The sequence below is a fragment of the Ochotona princeps genome, chromosome 23 (assembly GCF_030435755.1).
Source record: "Ochotona princeps isolate mOchPri1 chromosome 23, mOchPri1.hap1, whole genome shotgun sequence".
NCBI classification, from domain to species: Eukaryota; Metazoa; Chordata; class Mammalia; order Lagomorpha; family Ochotonidae; genus Ochotona; species Ochotona princeps.
Window position 1 is genome coordinate 32,265,714 of NC_080854.1, and position 19,504 is coordinate 32,285,217.

The 19,504-nt window shown below is 54.9% G+C and overlaps 1 protein-coding gene across 1 annotated transcript in view; it reads left to right on the forward strand.

The window, feature by feature from the left end:
* ANKH (ANKH inorganic pyrophosphate transport regulator) overlaps nucleotides 1–19,504 on the forward strand; it is a 113,043-nt gene that overhangs the window by 89,809 nt on the left and 3,730 nt on the right. Inside the window, exon 9 of the mRNA XM_004583623.4 lies at nucleotides 17,321–17,450. Coding sequence (XP_004583680.1) covers nucleotides 17,321–17,450 — 130 coding nt within the window. The remainder of the gene's footprint in view (nucleotides 1–17,320; nucleotides 17,451–19,504) is intronic.

Sequence of the window (19,504 nt, forward strand, 5' to 3'; positions counted from 1 at the left end):
TGCACGACAGGGAGATGGGACAAGGTGAAGGTCACTGGGGGACGGTGGTCAGGATCATGCTCAGAGAGAGGAGGTTGGAAAGAAGGAACCGAAAGGCGGCAGGGGAAGTTCCGAGCCTGAGAGTGTGGCCCCGCGGGGCACCCGTCCGTCTCCCGGCGCGGACTGCTGGGAACGGCAAGCGCTTGCATTACAGCTGGGTTTTTGTTGTTGTTTTGTTTTTGTCCATTTTAAAGTTTCTTTTTGTTGTTGTTGTTGTTGTTGTTGTTTTAATTTCACCTCCCATCCACTGGTTTCTCCCCGCTACATGCCTACAATAGCAGGCTGAACCGGGCTGGAGCCCAGAGCTCACACGCCTGCATCCCACGTGGGCTGGCACTTGAGCCAGCTTTCTCCCAGGGATGTGTTAACAGGAAGCTGGAAGTGGAGGCAGAGCTGGGATTCAAACCCAGGCATCCTCCCATTCCCCAAGCAGCATCCTCTGTGTCTGGCACCTGCCCCCCTCCCCCACCACCAGGCCTTAAGAACTCAGTAAATTCCACAGATTGTTGGTCGACTCAGTCAGCTACTCCACGGTTGAATTTTGGGGAACTGGGCATTTTAAAGACCCTCCCCTTTCTTTGCACACTCACATCCAGATTGTTCCGAGCCACCCCACAGCTGTTCCCCACCTGTCACCTCAGGCTGACCACTCTAGCTTCACCAACTGAAGGTTGTTTGGTGTGATGGTGGCGGGGGCGGGGAGGATGGGCTGTGAGTCACTCACAGAACATGCCACCGGCGGGGATGCCGTCCAACTCCACCGCCTCTTGCAGTAAGAGGCGCCTGAGGTCAGTGGTCTTGGCATTGTTTAACTCTGGTGCTTAAAGAAAGAGCAGAGGTCTTTGTCTTTTTTTAAGATGTCTTAATTTTTATTCAAAGGGCAGATTTACAGAGAGAGAAAGAGAGAGACAGATCTTCCATCTGCTAGTACACTCCCCAAGTGTCCACAGTGACCAGAACTGAGCTGATCCGAAGCCAGGCCAGGAGCTTCTTCCATGTCGGCTACTTGGGTGCAGGGTTCCAAGGCCTTGGGCCATCCTGTACTGCTTTCCCAGGCCACAAGCAGGGAGCTGAATGGGAAGTGGAACAGCCAAGACACAAACTGGTGCCCTTATGGGAGGCCTGCACCACATGCGGAGCCTTAGCATGCTACACAACCACACCAGACCCTAAGAGGTTTGAGTCCGACTCCTGAGCCTTGCTTTTTAAAGTCAGTGATGGGGGCCCAGCACAGTAACCTAGCAGCTAAAGTCCCTGCCTTGCATACACCAAGATCCCATATGGGCACCAGTTCTAATCCCAGCAACCCTCCTTCCCATCCAGCTCCCTGCTTGTGGCCTGGGAAAGCAGTCAAGGACAACCCAAAGCCTTGGCATCCTGAACCCAAAGAGGCTCCTGGTTCCTGGCTTCAGATTGGCTCAGCTCCAGCTGTTGCAGTCACTTCAGGAGTAAATCAATGGACAGAAAATCTTCCTCTCTGTCTCTCCTCCTATGAATATCTGACTTCCCAGTAAAAATAAATTTAAAAAAAAAAGCCCAGTGGATGGGAAAGGAGGCCATGAACAATGCAGAAGCTTCTACTCTCATTTAAGGGTTGAGTTGTGTCTGCCAAAACATACCTGTGTTGAAGCTCGGACTCACAGAATGTTGGCACATGTGTGAGAGAGTTGAGACAAGGTCAGGAGGGTGAGTAAGGTGCCTGGTGTTATCAGGACAGACCTGCCACCAGGGAGAACATCCTGGCCACATCCCTCCCTGCTGCCCACTGCAGCCACAGCCCTGGGTCTCGGTAACACAGTGGCTTTCTGTGGTCCCCACAGGCTAGTGTGTGGAGCTGAGTGTCAGCTGCCCCGGCAGTCAAACACAAGGAAGTTTATCATCACTTTAGGCCCAGGTTTGGTTTCCCCGACATTTGGCCCGAGTCCCCGTCCACGCGAGCAGGGCGTTTGCTTGGAGCTGCCTCCATGTCCATAAGTGCATCTTGGCTGCTGGAGTTTTGGGAGGCGTCGAGGCTGTGGCCTCGTGGCTGTTCACAGGACACATGCAGGTGACTTTTGCTCCTTGCTGTTCCTCTGCAGTCCCAGGGCCTCTCGGCTGGCTCCTTGCAGCACCCAGGACTAGCCCATGCCCCTGCTGGGCTTGCAAAGCTGAAATTATCCTGCAGTGCTCAGGGAGGCATGTCAGCTGCTGGCGTTCTATCCAGTGGCCTCTGCTCCCCACTACACACACCGGTTGTCCCAAAACTTTTTTCCGTCTCCCTATTTTTTCCCACTTGCAAGTTCTAGTTCACTTTTAGCTGCCAACCTCACAGCGCCACAGACTGGGTGAGTTTTAACAGGAAGATGTTTGCTTTGGCACATGGGCCACATCAGGCGATGCCTGCTTGCCAGCACTGACCCAGGGGAGTGGCTGGCATCATGGGGTGAGAGGCAGGGTGTACGTGTGTGTGTCTTCTGGACTCCCCTGATTTATTCACTTTATTTGAAAGGCATTCACATGGAGAGGAGAGACAGAGATCCACTTGCTCACTCCCCAAAATGGTCATAACCTCCAGAGCTGGACCTGTCCAAAGCCAGGAGCCAGGAGCCAGGAACAACTTTTGGGTCTCCCACATTGGTGCAGGGGCCCAAGGCCTTGGGACAGTCTTTGTTTTTCCAGGCTACTAGCAGGGAGCTGGATCAGAAGTGGTGCAGCTGGAACTCCAACTGGCACCCACATGGAATGCCAGTGCTTACAGGCAGAGGCTTAACCGCCTATGCTACTGCACCAGACCCCATCCCTCTTCTTTCAGAGCCACAGGGATACAGTCACAGAGCTCCAGTCTGCTTACCTTGTCTGATTCGCCTAAGCCCTGCAGAACACGTAGACAAGGACCTTTCCAGAGTGCAGGGGGAGGAAAGGGCCGCGTGTCATGCTGTGGCACCCTTGGCCATCCCCTCTGTGTCTGTTGCAAGGCCAGGGACAGATGCAGAGGAATTTCGCTGAAATTGAAGACAGGACTCCAGAGTGTGTCGGTGTGGACTCTGGGGTTATAGGGTCGAGGTGCAGATCCCGGCTCCATGGCTCCCCTTGTGGGTGGCTTTGAGACTGTCACTTATAAATGGGAGGCTCATGGGCAGGCACTGTGGTGTAGCACGTTGAGTTGCCACCTGGGGAGCTGGCATTCCACGTGGGCACCAGCTCATGTCCCGGCTGCTCCTCTTCCAGTCCAGCTCCCCGCTGGTGTGCGTGGAGGAGCAGCAGGGGACGGCCCAGGTGCTTGGGCCCCTGCTCCCACGAGGGAGACCTGGATGAAGCTCCTGGCTTCAGCCTGGTCTGGTCCTGCCCGTTGAGGCTACTTGGGGGAGTGAACCAACAGACAGGAGAGCTTTCATGCTCTCCCCCACTCTCTCTCTGGCTGTGGCTTAGCTCCATCTCCCTAACTCTATCTTTTAAATAAATAGATGCATCTTTTGTTAAAAAAAAAAAAGCTTGTGGGCCTAGTTCCCCATGTGGAGACGAGAGGAGTTGCCCGCCTTGTAGGATCTGTGGAAGTTGCACTTGGCGGGTGCTAGCTGTGGGCAGTGCACGAGGTCAGCCGAGACACGTGGCTGTGGATTGAAGCAAATGGCTGTTGGTGTATTTGATGCCAAAGAATATTGGGAACTAGAAAGGCAGTTCATGGAAGTAGATGTAAAGGCAAATGTATTTACTGTTAAAAAGAAGCCTGGGAGCCCAAGCACCAGTTTTTTCCATACTGCACGTTTTCTGTGAGGTTTTTGAAAGCTCCTTTGTAATTTTCTAAATCTCTGCATATTTTTCCTTTTGGTATTTTGAGACAATCCATTCTGTAACAGGCAGATACAGTCAGACTCCTTGTGGACAAACAGGAGACATGTCCGTCACTCTTCCCCATTTGTAGCCACCCAGATCCAAGCACGGACCGCACTTGAGGCCTCTCACTGAGGACGCCAGACACCCCACTCCTGCACCTGCCGTGGGCACAGAGAGTGGAGGGTTGGAGTGCGTGCAGCCCTGACCCGCCATCTGCTGGGGCTGAGCCTCCCACAGAACACTGGAACATGCTGTTGAGGCCAGGGTAGGGCTGGCCAGTGGGTCTGTGTGTGCAGTCATCAGAGAGAAGGAACACCATGTGTAGCTGGACCCCGGCGCCACGTGAGGGCTGCCTCAGGACGCCTGCCTTGCCCCTGTTCCTGCAAACTCATGGCCTGGGCTCGCAGGAGCCCGCGCCTGTCCCGCACCAGTACAGACACAGGCCTTGTCCAGCTGGTCTGTGGGATGGAGAAGCCCCGGCAGGGACCGGCTGGCGATGCCTGGGGGTTCTGTGTTTATGGCCACTGTTGGGAGGAACCACGTGTAGTGTGAGCTGCAGCTAGCGTGCGAGCCCCAGTGCATGCCAGGCACCTAGCCAGCTGTGGGGAAGATCACGCGGCCTCTTCCTGAAGTGGAGATTGGGCAGCACAGCCTGGGAAATGTGTTGCAACTGACGGCAGAATTACCATCGTTGGTTCCCCAAACCTTGGCCCTAATTTGCATAGCGTGCAGCCTTCTATGCAGCATCAGCAGTGATTTGGAGCTCACGTGAAGTTTCGGGGAGGATGTGTTTGGGTCTTAGGTGAGGCGCTGGTGCCTCTGGGGAGCTCGGTGGCTAAGGGGTGCCTTGAGCCCATCCCCTGTGGATGCTGTGGTCAGGGAGGGAATGTGTGGGTGGCCCTTGCACAGCCTACTGTTGTGGCAACAGGTGTTTTGGGGAGCTGCTACTTTGAACAGGACATTCCAGGGGCCTGTTAGTGGGGACCTGGTCAGCATGAAGCCAGCTGCCCTGCAATGCCCATGCAGGGCCAGACCCCACTCTCAACACCCCCTACCCCCAGGACTGTTTGTCAAGCACGCAAGCATAGCACCTGCTGGGCCAGGGGTCCCCAGGTGAAAGCAGGGTTTGATTGTCTCTGGAGCCAAGAGCCTGGAGGAGGTGTTCCCACCCCGTCATCTGTGACAAGGGCCATTGCTTCTCTGTCCTTTGGCACTGCATCTCCTCACAGACCTAGAGCACAAACTCTGAGTCCGACGGGATTTGGCTGCATCTTGCCGCACCAGGATTGCCCGGCTCCGATGTGCAGCTAAGGGCTACATGGGCTTGGTAGTTAGCCATGAGGCACGGCACGCAGGTCACAGGAGAAGCCAGGGACAGCCAGTCGCCCGGGTGTGTGGGGCAGCCAAGGACTGGTCTCCTCTGCCATCGGATCTTGGCTGCTGGCTGGCCTCTGGGCTCCTGGCGTCCCCCCAGCGTCCTTCTCCTTCATGGCAGCCAAGAGCACCCTCAGCTTGTGTTGCATCCACTCTCCCGCTAAAACAGAATGTTACATAGACCAATGACAGTCACAACAAGCTCTACAATGAGAGGCAAGGCGACCAACCCACCGACCGGACCGACACCCCTTACCAGAGGGCAGCCCCGAACAGCACGTTTACAGAGTTTTGATAGGGGCAGTTGACAATGGCTTACATAGTGTAGCAGGAGAGGAGGTGCTGTGAGTTCCCTGCCTGTCTCAGCTGGGCAGCCTATGCCCATCTCCCCTCCAGTACAGCAGTCCAGATAACCGGACTCAGGCCTTGGCAACATCTGCAAGATAACTCTACTCTAACCTGAATCCCTGGGAACTGGGAACCGTTCATGCTGAAGGTCACAGAGGAGGCTCGGCCTGCGAGCCTGCAGTCTCATACAGTTCCACAGCCAAGCAGGCAAAGCAGGAGTTAGAAAAGCGAGAAGCATTAGTTAACAATGAGCCGTGTTTACTCCATTTTGGTTTCAATTCTACACCGGGATGTCAGTGGTCATTGGCGGGGTCAGGGGGTTCTGCCCCCTGCCTTCCAGCTGACCCCACCCCTCCTTTGCAGAGGCGTCAGGATCAAGGGGCACAATGTGGGGTACATCCCAGTCTCTGGCGGTTCCCCATGTCATCTCTCCTCACTGGGAGCTCCAGCTCTTGCTCCCTCCTCGTCCTCTTTACCAGGCTTGGTGCCCAGGCCTTGGTTCACCCTGCCTGTGGGCAGCCAGCCTGATCCATGAGCCACTGAGAAATGACAGAAGCCTTCAAGGGATGAGCCCCTGGTCCAGCCCTTCACCCACAGCACCCTTCTGGCCTGGCCTGTAGCATTGGCCACACACCCAGCAGTCTCCTGAGCCCTGCACATGTTGCCTCCCTGGCCCATAGTTGCCCCAACCCTTCTCTGTGCTCTGCCCTCAGCTGCTGCTGCCCCCCGGGGTGTGTTCCACGTGGCAGTGCCTTCCAGCACCAGGTCTGTGAGCTGCTTTAGCACTTGCCTGTCAGGCTCCAGTGGAGTGGCAGCCCCTGCAGGCAGCAGCTCCCGGCTCTCGCCTGAGCCTGCCAGGAACTCCCCGCTAGAAAGGGCAGAGGGGCCCAGGGCGCTCTGCTGAGTCATCGTACCCCCTCGGGCCCTGGGGAGCCATGGCGCCCTCTGACGCCCAGGCGGCCCAGCTGCTGGCCTCTCTCCTGGCTCCGTTTGTTCTGGAGAGCTCTCCAGCTGTCTGGGCGAAGCTCTGAAGGGCAGGCTTCCCTGTTTCACAATTTCTGCCGACAGTCAGAGAGGTCATGGCCGCCTGGGCTGCTCTGTGTCAGGGTCAGGCCCCCAGGGAGTCAGGCTGCGCCTGCCTGGGCCAGCTACAGAGTAGAGGCTCACTCCCCGTGTGCACAGGGCCCACCTCAGTCCCAGAGGCCCTGCATGGACTGCCTTTGGCGAGAGACCAGCGATGGGAAGCAGGCCCGCTGAGGAGCAGGGTCCTCCCCCAACCCCTTCCCATAGGACATAAGGTGAAGACACTGGGTGTGTGCAACCTCTTGGTCCCAGGCATCCAAACCTCACACTGCAGAGAGACCAGCCCAGGAGGGAAGGACCCAAAAAGTCCCTGTGCTGGGGCCTTGTCTGGGACACCGTGGGTCTGCCCTGCCAGGGGCAACTAACCTTGAGATGGGGAGACAGATCCCTCCTGTGGCCCTGCCCTGAATCTGTGTTTTCACACACAGGCTCAAGGTCCCTAAGGATGTATTTATAGCTCTCCTAATCCCGCTCCAGGCCCGGCCACCTGCTCCAGCCTTGACTTCTGAGCAGTTCGCTCAGGCCCTACTGGAAGACACAGGGAGAGGCCGAGTCTGCCCTCTGCCCCACCTCCCCCAGAGGTCGCTGGCGTCCCCAGCGAGGATACTTTTAGGTACTGCAACGACCAGGCTCTGGCCAGTGCAGATCCACCTGAGCCCCAAGTCAAAGCCCAGCCATAGGATCAAAACCACTTGGCACCCCGCTTCGCTTTCCAAGTTCAAGTTCAGTGCGTGAGCATGACCCCACCTCACCTTCCTGTTGCCCGGCTCACCCACAAGCCCGTGCCATCCTGGGAAGCTGCTTAAGGCCTTGTTGCAGCATGGCAGCACACTGACACCATGTCCTGCACAAAGGGCAGACTGTTGTGCCTTGTTTCTGCCAGGGGTGGGGGGCAGGAGGTGGAGACTGTTGCCCATTGTCCCATTATCTAGCAGAAGAAAATGACTCTCTGTGCACAGGGCACAGCTGGAGGAGGAAAAGGTAAACCGTGCCGAGTTCACGGCTGCCACTTGGCCGGAACAAGCCAGCACTCGAGACGTCCTGGAGTTAAGGCGAGAGCAAGGCTGTTGGGTCGGCAGCGCCCTTGGCCAGCAAGTGACCTGGCCAGCAGTTCCTGTGAGGCCCTGTGTCCTCAGCAGAGGAGGCAGTCTCCGAAGGGGACACTGAGGGAAGTTCAGGGCGTCCGAGAGACAGCGTGGCAGGCTGCGCTCTGTCCCCCGAGCACCTGCCTTCCCTTCCCTCTCCTCTCCAGAAGCACCCGGTAGCCCATGTTCGCTCTCTTACATTAGCCTCCGTTGCAGATTTGGGGGGCTGATGGGGTTTTGTGGAGGAGAGAGTTGGTGGGTGGCAGGGGGGTGCAGGAGAGAGGAAACCAGTGAAGGCTGATCCCTCCAACTCTAGCTAAGCCTCCTTCATAAGATGCCAGCGCATTGGTTCATGCGCGTGATCTGAAGACCCTTGGCAAGTGAGCAGCGGTTGTGCTGCTGGGAGCAGGTTCCAGGGATGGCCAAGCATCTTAACTGTCCATCGTGCAGTTAGGGGGCCCCCACAGTCGTGCTGCCATCCCACCATCTATCCACAGAGCTTGTCGTCCTGCACTGAAGCTGTGCACCCGGGCCCCTCTCTGGCCACTGGCAGGCTGCAGGCTGAGTGTTAGCAGACAAGGGAAAGACTGAGCAGGAGCTGGGCTGTGGACTTTCTGAACGCTTTTGGCTGAGAACAGCAAAGAAATTGCAGACACAAGGCCTGGGCTGGACTTGGACCCACAGCGCCCTCTGCAGGCTGTGTGCCCGGCACCCGTGCTGTAGCAAGTCCCTGCTGTCTCTTGGAGACCACATGGTATGCCTTAAATAATTTGAGTCAAAGCAGCAGGCAGGGCTTTCCTGAAGTCTGTGAATTTGACCATTTCATTAAACCTCGGTGACAGCAGGGACAAGTTGGCTTTTATATTGTTTTAAAAAAATCTAATTACAGAGCTACCTCTGAAAATGCTTTTCATTAACCATCAGTGTGTGATAGGTTGCACTGACCCCTCATAGACGTATTTAAAACAGATCTAGCAGGATACCTTTTTAAAAAGTTTCTGGAAAAGTACAATGAGAAGATGTTATTTCTGGTACAAAAAATATTTTTAGGATTAATTCAAAGGGCAGAGCAACAGCTCTCCCATCTGCTGGTTTGCTCTGTAAGAGCTCACGGCTGCCGGGACTGGGCCAAGCCACAGCCAGGGTCCCAAGAGGCAGCCACGCATGGTGACAGCCACTTCCTGCTGGAGTCCCCACAGGCTTGCCCCCTGCCATCCCGACCAGTGCTAATCCCCAGACACTGGGGCTCCGTGGCTGCTGTCCACATCATGTCAGCCTCAGGCCTTTCCACCCTTGCAAAAGGACAGATTTCTTTCTCTTCCAAGTTGGGAATCCTCCCGATTCCAAGAGTCAGGGGTGATGTCATGCAGTCATCCCACTGGGGGTGATGACTCCTCATGCCCTGGGTGTCACATCTGACCTCTGGCATCCAGCCCTTGTGACAGCTGGCAAGGCCGCGAGCAGCTATGGTGAGGGGAGGCTGGCTACACGCCAGTGCCCGTCCCCTGCTCCTCTCCTGCAGGCTGCCCCGGGACCCTGGTGTGCCCCTGCCCGGGTCATGCTGGTATCACCTGCATCATTCCTGCTCCCCGACGCAGCATACACACATGCGCATGCTCAAGACCCGCAGGGGAGCCACCTTGTCAGTCTGTGGCCCTCTGCTTCCCCCAAACCTGCGCCCACTGAGGCTCCAGGAACTGGTGCCCTCCCTGCCTGCGTACAGCCAACAGGACTGGACACTAACGTTCAGAAGCTTGGGGCTGCACCAGGCGCTGCCACAAAGGCACATGCATATGTGTGCCCCCTGCCTGCCCTCCTGGCTTTGCCCCTCTGCCACCACAGGTGTGCCAAATCAGTGCCACCTCCACGTGGAGGGACATGGGGCACAGCTCCCAAGGCATTGCCTGTCAGCCACCTCCAAAAGCTGCACATTTTCTGTGAAGACATCCCCAGAGGCCTTTGTAGTCAAAACGGCTTTCCTAATTTCACACACACGAAAAATAAATTTTTAAGTGGAAACCATGAAGCAAATCAAAGGCGAAAGAGTGAACTCCTGCTCCCAGCCCCCGCACGTGGCTCCCCGATAACACTGAACTTCAGCCTCTGGCCACCCTGCACAGGAGTCCTGCAGACATTGGTGGGTGCCTGGCACAGAGCCCTCAGCAGGGTGCACCTCCACAGCAGCCCGCGTCATGCTAGGAAGCAGAAGCCAGTGGCTGAAACAGCTGGCCTGCCAGCCCTCCTGCTGAATTCAGTATTGTTGAAGGTTAACCATGGCTTGCCCTAGGGGTACTTGGATGCAATTAAGCATCTAATGAGCCCTTCTAAGTAAAAGGTCCAAGTAAAAGCTATGTATGGGGCCAGTGGCTTTAATTGAAAACAGCCACCTGTGGTTTATTTTTGACTCTAACCATACAGGATAACTGTCTCACTGGCTGCTAACCGGAGTGTTTCGGGTAACGGGGCACGGTTCTGTGAGACTCCCCAAACAGGGGCATCCGCTTACGGGAACAAAATGAGAACCAGAGAGCAGAGGGAGTGAGCTGGGATCTACAGCAGAGGCTGCTCCACTGTGTGCAAGCAGACAACGGCTTCTTCAAATGCCAGTGTCAGGCCCGTGGGAGCAAGACATGAACCAACCCCGGGGCAGCTCGGGCTCCACTGTGCCCCTGGAGAAGCAGCCCTTCTGTGCCTCTCATCACCACTGACCCGGTCTGGGCCATCATCGCCCCCCTGGGCGGTGTCTGCTCTGCCGCTGCCCTTATTTTCTGGCACTACCGATGCTCCAGGCTCATCATCACCCCATCAGGTTCTGCCCTTGGGAACCTGACTGTGTGCTGAAACTCTGTCATAGCCTAGTTCATTGCTAGTCAAATGGAGGGACAGACGGCAGTGTCCCAAGGGCAGAACCACCAAAAACAGGTAAAGCCTGGTTGGCTGGGGGAGAGGCGGGGTGGATATGAACTCACTTGTTGATCCACCTAGCCAAGGAACTCTGATCTGGGCGCATGCGCAGCCTGGACACTGCATCTTAAGGCTGTGGATTAGGAAGGCATGGCCTGATGGTGGGTGGTTTCTAAAGGCAGACTAATACCACTCAGGAAAATAGAAGCACGAGGGCAGAATGAAGGACCGAGAGTGTGTGCCTGCCACAAGCAGATGTTGGAGCACAAATGAGCATCTCCATTTCACGGACCTCAGAGGACCGTGACATCTGTCAGTGACATCTCTCCTTCGCAATAAAGCAAGAGTGACCTTCAGATGTACAGAGAGGACAGAGGTAGCACAGAGAGCCCCTGTGTGTGTCGCCAGCCCTCGCCCTCACCTTGCTTAACCATGGGACATTTGTCATGCTTGGGGAGCCCACGCTGGGGCCTGACCGTGAACCAGCTCCGCCGTTTATTTGGGTTTCGCTGGTGTTTTTCCGCAGGGCCCTTTTCAGTTCCAGGCTCCTGTCCAGGAGACCGCACTGCGTTTAGTCATCGTGTTTCCTTGGCCGCCTCTGGGCCGGGGCAGCCTCGCAGGCAGCCTCGCAGGCAGCCCTTGTTTGGGGGGCCCTGGTTGGTGCAGCTCTGCTTGCGGCTTTCCTCATGGGGGAGACTGGGCTTGTGGATTTGGTGGGGGAGGACCACGCGTGGGAGGTGCTGTTCCCATGTTAGGTGTGGGAGCTGTGGATGTGACAGTGCTGCTGACCTTGACCCTGGCCGCCTGACCAAGGTAATACGTGGTGGGATTCTCCACGCTGTTGCTTTTCTTGTTTCTGTGCTGTTCCCTTGGCAGTGGTCAGCCCAGGCCGGAGCACAAGATGGGGCCCTCCTACCTCAACAGGGGGTGTCTAACCAGTTACTTGGCATTTTCCCCAGATCATATAAAGCCCATGAAATCATGTGGTCTGGCCCTGCCAAGGCAACCACAGGCGGGACTCCAAATTCAGTTAATCTATGATAAGCTAATTTCTAAGTTGCTAATTTCATATAGCCCATGGGTAATGTAAATATCCAAATGGGGATCCCTGTTGTGGCACAACAAGTTAAGCTGCTGCCTGCTGCACTAACATTGCCAATTTCAAGTCCCAGCTGTTCCACTTGCAATCCAACTCTGTTAGGAAGGCAGCCGATGGCCCCAGTGCTTAGCCCCCCGGGCACCCACATGGGAGAGCTGGAATCAGCTCCTGGACATGGCCTTGCCCAGCCCCAGCTGTTGTGGCCATTTGGGGAGTAGACCCTTTCTCTTTAACTCTTTCAAATAAATAAATTTTAAAATAATGTTTCTGAATGGCCCTTGGCAGAAACAAGGTTCCCCAGCCCTGTTCTGGCCTTTTGTCCCTTCTCCCCTGTTGTTCGTTAAGCCAGTGTGGACTCGTGGATGGTCTTAAACGTGGGTTAGCGTGAAGACCAAGTGACTGATCTCAAACTGTCCCACCCTTGGGAACCTTCTGGGCTCCTGTGCCTCTTGGGCGTGACCCAGCATAGGGGTGGTGCTGTTTGTTTTGTTCTGAGCACTTCTTTGGCACTCCCACTACCCCAAGCTGGTATCTTAGGAGTTACAATGAGCCGTGCCCCCAAGGCCCCATGTTCTTGGGGAGAGTAAGCACAGCAGTAGCGACGTGAGCTCCCATGGGTCATTCTGCCTGGAAGGCTGCTTCCTAAGATGGCCCAGGCGGCACAGTCAGTCACGGGAACATGCAGTCCTTGTCAGTAGTTCAACAGGTTTATGTTCAGGCTTGGAAGTCAATGTTACTAGACTCTGCAAGTGTTTGTCATGGTCACCTGGGAGGGCATGCTCCCCGGCAAAACTGCTGGGGATGACCTCGGCAGGACACCCTTCCGGAAATGTTCCTTGTTGGGTTGACTGGCAGAGTGTCCTGTTGGCCAAAACAGTAACTGGTCTCGCTCCCAGGCCAGGCCTCGGTGCCGTGCGGAGAGGACGCCAAGCTGCAGGGATGGCTTGGAACCAGCACCATCCCTGCCTCAGTTTGTGTTCCCCCTTGTGGATGATAAAAGACATGCTCTTTGGCTGGACAGCTGGCTGGAAGGCAGCATCTGCATACTGGGAGCAGACATGTTAGGAGAGCAAGAGGGAGGTGGCTTCCGTAAGCTCAGCGTTCCCTCCTCCAGCCCTCGTCCACACCTAGCACGTGCACTTACAGGGTCACTAGAAGACACATCCAGACACGTCTAGGGGTGTTGGGCAGAAAATTCTGGAATCTTCCTAGCATGTGTGGCCCAGTGGAGGGACACATAGGGTGTGCTTGGCAGGGAAAAGAAAACGGGGCAGTAACTGCTTCATCATACCCTGGATGTTTCCAAGTGGAATTGGAGATGCACTCCCTTTAAGCTCCTGTTAGAGACCCACCAAACCTTGACGTTGTGGTTGTACTCCAGGTCCCCAGAGCACGCTGGCCAGATGAGCTGTGGTGCTGTGACACAGATGGTGTTGGCAAACCGCACTCCCTCCTCTAATGGTTAACCGATCACAGCCTACAAGGCAGTGCAGTGACCTGCAGGTGAACGTTACCCACAGGGAGGCAGTGCCTGGCTTCCTGTGGCACACACACTGTCCCCTGTGGCACACACAGCACCGTCCTCTTTTCCCAGTTGCATGTGACTTGAAGGCCACTTCATGATGATCTTGCAAAGCCTACAGAGATGGCAGCATTCTCTCACAGATGATGAATACCTCCAAATAAAAGCATGGAAGGGCAGGCGCCAGCTGGTGTCCCAGGGGTCTACTCCACAGCGCTGGGGGGCATGGCCTGGCTCACCCTGCTGGGCAGTGCTGAATTATCTCAGTTCTCTGCAGCCTTAACACCATGGGAAATGCTGGGGCTGTAACAGCCAGCAAAGCTGGAAGAATAACCATGTGTGTGCTGGGATGAGGCAGACAAGGGACTCAACTGACTCCAGACAACGTGCTCAGCATTGTTGAACTGTGATATGAAATTGCCTCCACAGCTGGGCTGTCACCATGAATAACGTCCCCCCCATTTGGGGCAGGCAGCTACTGCAGTGGAAATGATGACAGGGCCACTTGTCCAGGGCACAGGAAATCAAGTCCCTGAGCTCCAAGTGGCTAGATCTAAGGAAATGTTTTTCCCTTCATGTCAGAGAAGGGGCGTGGGGACTGGTATCAAGCAACGGGACGACATGGCAGTACATCTGGTTTTGAAAACCAGTGGAATCCACTCCACAGTGCTGCACACACACAGGGAGGCTCGGTTCCTTTTATAAAGTCAAACATTTATGACAGCTCCTCCAAGGTATTTTACCATGAGGCCCAGCGTAGTAGCCTAGTGGCTTAAGTCCTCGATTGCACTTGCAGGGATCCCAGATGGGTGCCGGTTCTAATCCCGGCAGCCCTGCTTCCCATCCAGCTGCCTGGGAAGGCAGTGGAGGATGGCCCAAAGCCTTGGCACCCTGCACCTGCGGGAGACCTGGAAGAGGCTCCTGGCTTCGGATCATTTCAGCTCCAGTCGTTGCAGCCACTTGGGGAGTCAATCAGCAGACAGATCTTCCTCTCTGTCCTCCTCTCTGTATATGTGACTTTCCGATAACTCTTTAAAAAGATTTTTTTTTACCATGATATAGTAAGGCCAGCCTAGTTCCACAAACTTTAATTCGCTCCAAGTCTAAAGGATATGACAGCCTCAAATTTCAGTGTTCCCGTTTTTATGGGACTAGAATTCATTTTGATGTTGTATTCAGCTCTATTTCAGGGAAGAATTACATTCACTCAAAGCAGGTAAATAGTGGATGGAAATGTTTGTAATGTCACCTTCTGAAGTTGCCATGTTACTTTGAATTGTTTTAAAAGAGCACAAAATGGATTCAGTTCTCCCAGAACCGTGGCCGGCAGCGGCCAGGCCGTTCACCACCACCTCGTACGCCCCCGACATGAGCTGTCCCTCCCTTTCCTCACACAGCTGGACTTGTCCCAGGACTTAATCTTTCTTTTAAAGGCTTTATCTATTTGAAAGAGCTAGAGGGAGACCTTCCACCACTGCTTCTTCCATGTATCTCACTTGGGCCGTCCTCCATTGCTTTCCCAGGTTCATTAGCAAGGAGCTGGATCAGAAGTGGAGCAGGGCCCAGCACAGTTATAACAGTGGTTAAAGTCTCGCCTTGAACGCTTCGGAATCCCATATAGGCGCCGGTTCTAATCCCGACAGCCCCGCTTCCCATCCAGCTCCCTGCTTGTAGCCTGGGAAAGTAGTCAAGGATGGCCCAAAGCTTTGGGATCTTGCACCCGCGTGGGAGACCCGGAAGCAGCTCCCGGCTCCTGGCTTTGGATTGGCTCGGCTCCAGCCGTTCTGGCCGCTTGGGGAGTGTCGTCGGATGGAAAATCTTCCTCTGTCTCTCCTCCTCTCTATATCTGCCTTTCCAATAATCTTTTTAAAAAAGTGGAGTGGCCAGGACTCCAGCTGTTACCCATATCGGATGCTGGTGTCACAGGTGGTAGCTTCACCCACCACACCACAACCCCGGCCCCTGAGAAGTCTTAATTGTCACCTTTCCTGGTTCCCTGTATTGAGTACTAATGTACACTTTTCCTCCATCTTGTCCACCTCTTTCCAGGAGTCAGACCTGACAGAAGGGCCATCTGACCTGTTTCTGGGATGATCTGATGGCTGGCACAGCTCTCCTGCAATTTTCTTAAAAATTCATTTTTATTTACTTTGAAGGCAGTATGAGTGGGAAACCAATTTCATCTGCTGGTTCACTCCCCAAATACCCACTACAGCCATGTCTAAGCCAGGAGCCGAGAACTCCATCAGGGTCCCCCGCATGAACAGCAGGCAGCCCGAGCACCTAAGTCACCACCACTGCCTCCTAGAGTGTACTGGCAAGAAGCTGGCTGCAAAGTGGAGCAGGCAGGATCACACCGGCACTCTGAGATGCAGACATGGCAAGCAGCAGCTTAACCTGCACCACCCCGGGTGCCTTCCTGGTTTCTCCCAGGGGTCCCCCTTCCCTTTTTTTCTAGTACTTTCCTATTTGTTCCCCTATGACTCCCTGGCTTTCACAGCACACTCCCAGTGCTGTCATGAAAAAGGGTGTATAACAGGTGACTTGTCTGAGACTGTATGGAAAATGTCTTTTCTAACACTGTTGCCTGCCGGTAGGGTTGGAATTCTGAACGGAAGGTGGTTGCAGGCTTGCCACCCCATGTCTGCAAGCTCTTGGCTGTGCAGGGGCTGCAGCTGGAAGCACTTGGTATTTGTAGCCCTGGCACTGCCCAGAGGATGGCATGCCTGGGGGTTCCCACCCTACCCACCGTGCCACTTGCACATGCCTGGCCTTCCAGGCAAACACCTGCCATTCACCTCGGGGACTGCCACTGTCACTTCTTGCAACAAGTCCTACAGTTTAGGTGTCGGACCTCACTTGCCTTCCTGCTCTGCCTCTGAGGTGGCCCTCCCTGGTTCAGCTTACCTGTAAGCTCCTGACTGCCATTTCGTCACTATCTTTCTAATCACAAGTTCTTCCTTGGTGCAGTGGCGGGGCTGCCTCTTCAGCGACTTGAGGTCTCCCCTCCTGGGGTCACCAGACTCCCCAGAGAACACGCATGGCTCGACAGGCCACTGGGCTGCCCTCCTGTATTCTGGGAGCCTGACAGCCTTCCCTTCATGCCCATCAGCTGGAGTGTAAGTGCCAGTCGGCACCTGTGCCCTCACTGACCTGCCAGGCGGGGACTCGGCCTCCTCCAGCCCTTGCCGTTACCCGCTCCCTGAGCTGTGGGGGAGCGGGCAGAGGCCCCACAGTCCCATCAGCCTTGGTTTGTCGGCTGGTGTCCCAGTTGGTTTTGTACTTGCCTAACTGCTTTTCCAACTTCTCAGTTGCACTGCTGCTGCTCTTACACTCTTAACCTTACAAAGTTTACAGGCTAAAGCACCCTGAACACTGCTAGTGCATGGCAAAGCAGGCGGTGCAGTAAGTTAGGCCCCGCTTCAGACACTCCCATCCCACACTACCTCCCTCGGGAGACATCCTGGGAGGCATCCTGGAGGCAGCGGGTAATGTTCAAGGGCTTGGCCCCTGCCATCCACATGGGAGACACAGGTGAGCTCTAACCTCCTAGCTCTGGCCTGCCTCAGCCCTGGCTGTTGTGGGGTATCTGACAAGTGAACCAGCAGACACAACATCTATAATTTCTATCTGTTCTGTCTTGCAAATAGATGACATAATTTTAAAATTAAAATACTAATATTCCTTTTTCAACACATGTGCTAATTAAGCAGCTCTGTACACACCCAGATACTTTTAAGGTCCCTAATATGTTGTTAAAGTTACCAAAACTGTGTCCACCCTGATTTTAGCTGCATGGCAGCCTAGCTGAGCCTTGCTGGTAACACACTGCTCTCCTCCACTGGCCCAGGCACCTGTTCAGCTGTCACCCACTGTTGTGCCACATTTGCCCCACTCTAGTCCCTGTGAGGCAGATGTGGCAAACAGACCCGAGTCTCTGCCAGCGGCAACCAGCCTGCTGGGCAGGCCCACGGCTTCCCGTCCCTCCACAGCCATCATGGCTCCTTTGTGCCATGGTCTGACTGCTGGCCTCGCTTTCCTCTCGCCCCCCAGCTCTGTTTTGTGATGTTCTGGACGCCCAATGTGTCCGAGAAGATCTTGATAGACATCATCGGGGTGGACTTCGCCTTCGCTGAGCTCTGCGTGGTTCCCCTGCGGATCTTCTCCTTCTTCCCAGTTCCAGGTGAGCACTCCCAGGGACCCTTGGGCTCCGGGCCACAGTGAGGCCGCCAAGGCTAACATAAAATCACAGGGACATTCATTAGACAATAGGTGGAAAGCTCAAGGAATGAATCAAACCAGCATAACTTTTTAAAAAGAGAGCTCCTCTGTGTGCCAGTTACCTTCTCAGATGGTTGCAACAGCCAGGCCTAGACCAGGAAGGAGCTGGGGGCTCAAACATTGCAGCCATTGTCGGCTGCTTTCCCAAGCTATTAGCAAGAAGCTGGCTCGGAAACGGAGCAGCTCAGAGTCGAACCAGTGCTCACATGGAATGCTGCTGACACGGTGCTTGCCCCATGATGTGGTTTTTAAAAGGGCAGTGCTTGTAAACCCAGTAAAAAGCAGACTCTCTTGATTGTGGAGGCATCAGAAGTGTCCACCAAAGACCAAGTGTGTAGTACGTTAACATGAGAGGCAGAGCCTTGACAGCCGGTCTGGGGCCGAGGCCAGAGCTGGAGCATCTATGTAGGTGTCTTCTGGGGTGGCAGGAACCCAGTCCCTGAGCCATCAGGGCTGGCTCCCAAGGTCTGCATTAGAATGAAGCTAGAGAAGAGGCAGACATCTTAACTGAAACATATCCAGGGGTTGTGCATCCTGGGTAGCATGTTACTTCTAAAGAAAAATTTAAAAATAGCTACCATCCAAACCTTTAAAAAAAACTAGCTGACCCAGTATAGGCTTGTCTTCATCTTTTTGTTGTTACTATAAAGATACCTGAGGTGGGGCTGGTGCAGTGGCGTAGCACCCTAATTTTCCACCGGTCGTGCCAGCATCCCATGTGGATGCCGGTTCTGGTGCCTCCTGCCTGCCTGTGGCCTGGGAAAGCGGTGGAGTATGCTCCAGTGCGTGGGTCCCTGCACCCACCTAGGAGATCCAGAGGAAGCTTCTAGCCTTCACCTAGCTCAGCTCCGGCCTTTGTGGCCATTTGGGGAGTAAGCCAGTGAATGGAAGATCTGACTTTTCCTCTATAAAGAAAAGCCTCAGGTATTTTGTAGACTTTAAAGAGAGAAGCTGGCTTATTTAGCTCGTGGTTCTGGTCTGAAATGGAAAGCCCCCACCTAGCGGGCTCCCTGCTGGTTGTTGCCCCACACAGTACGAGCAAGAGCCAGGAAGGGCATCCGAGTGTGTCCGCTGGTCGTGCTGCTATGGAGCCACCAGGATTCTACCATGGGGTATCCACTCCCCCCAAAGCCCAGTCTCTAACCACCAGCAAATGAAGCTGCCACAGATTTTTTAAGAAAGCATTTTTATTGAGATAACAAGCCCCATCCAGTTCTCACCCTACTGCTGTAACGGTCAGGTCTGAGCCAAGCTAAAGCCAGGAGTTGGGGACTCGAGCAGGACTCTTCGGGGGTGGCAGGAAGCCAGCGACTGGGGTCTTCACGCTACCTTCCAGGAGAGCCAGGTGCTTCACTGGTGTCAACTTCCAACTCAACAGAACTGCAAGCTGCACTGTCATTAACCATAGCAGAGGTATGCAAGAATGAGGTAGTTCTGGATTACATGAGAAAGGTGTGAAGAGTAGTACATGACCATTTCTGTTAGGAACATAGGGCATGTGTGTGTATGTACACTATATAGAACGTGCTCTGCCACTGCTGCCTGGTGCTGCAAGTGACTTGCCAGGCTGGGAACCAGGGCTGTGGACGCTCTCCTCTCTGCATCTCAAGCCTTAACTGGGAAGATGGACCCCACAAAAGCCTCAGGGGTTGGCAAATGGGCCGTGGAGCACACAGCGCATTTCTGGAGACCAGCTGTGGGCATTACCACTTGCATGCACAGAGGCCATAGTGCTGGGTGAGGCCAGGCCATCTGCCACAGTAGTGACCAGAGGAGGGGCTGAAGCTGGGAGTGCGAGTCATCCGCATGTCCTCAGCTCCGTCTGTCCTTTGCTGCAAGGAGGGGTAGACCAGATTAGCATACACCGGCAAGCCACACTCTGTCCTATGGCCACAACCAACAGGGGTGTCACTGTGCCTGGAAGGAAGCAAGCCTCAGAGAAATGCTGCTTCCACC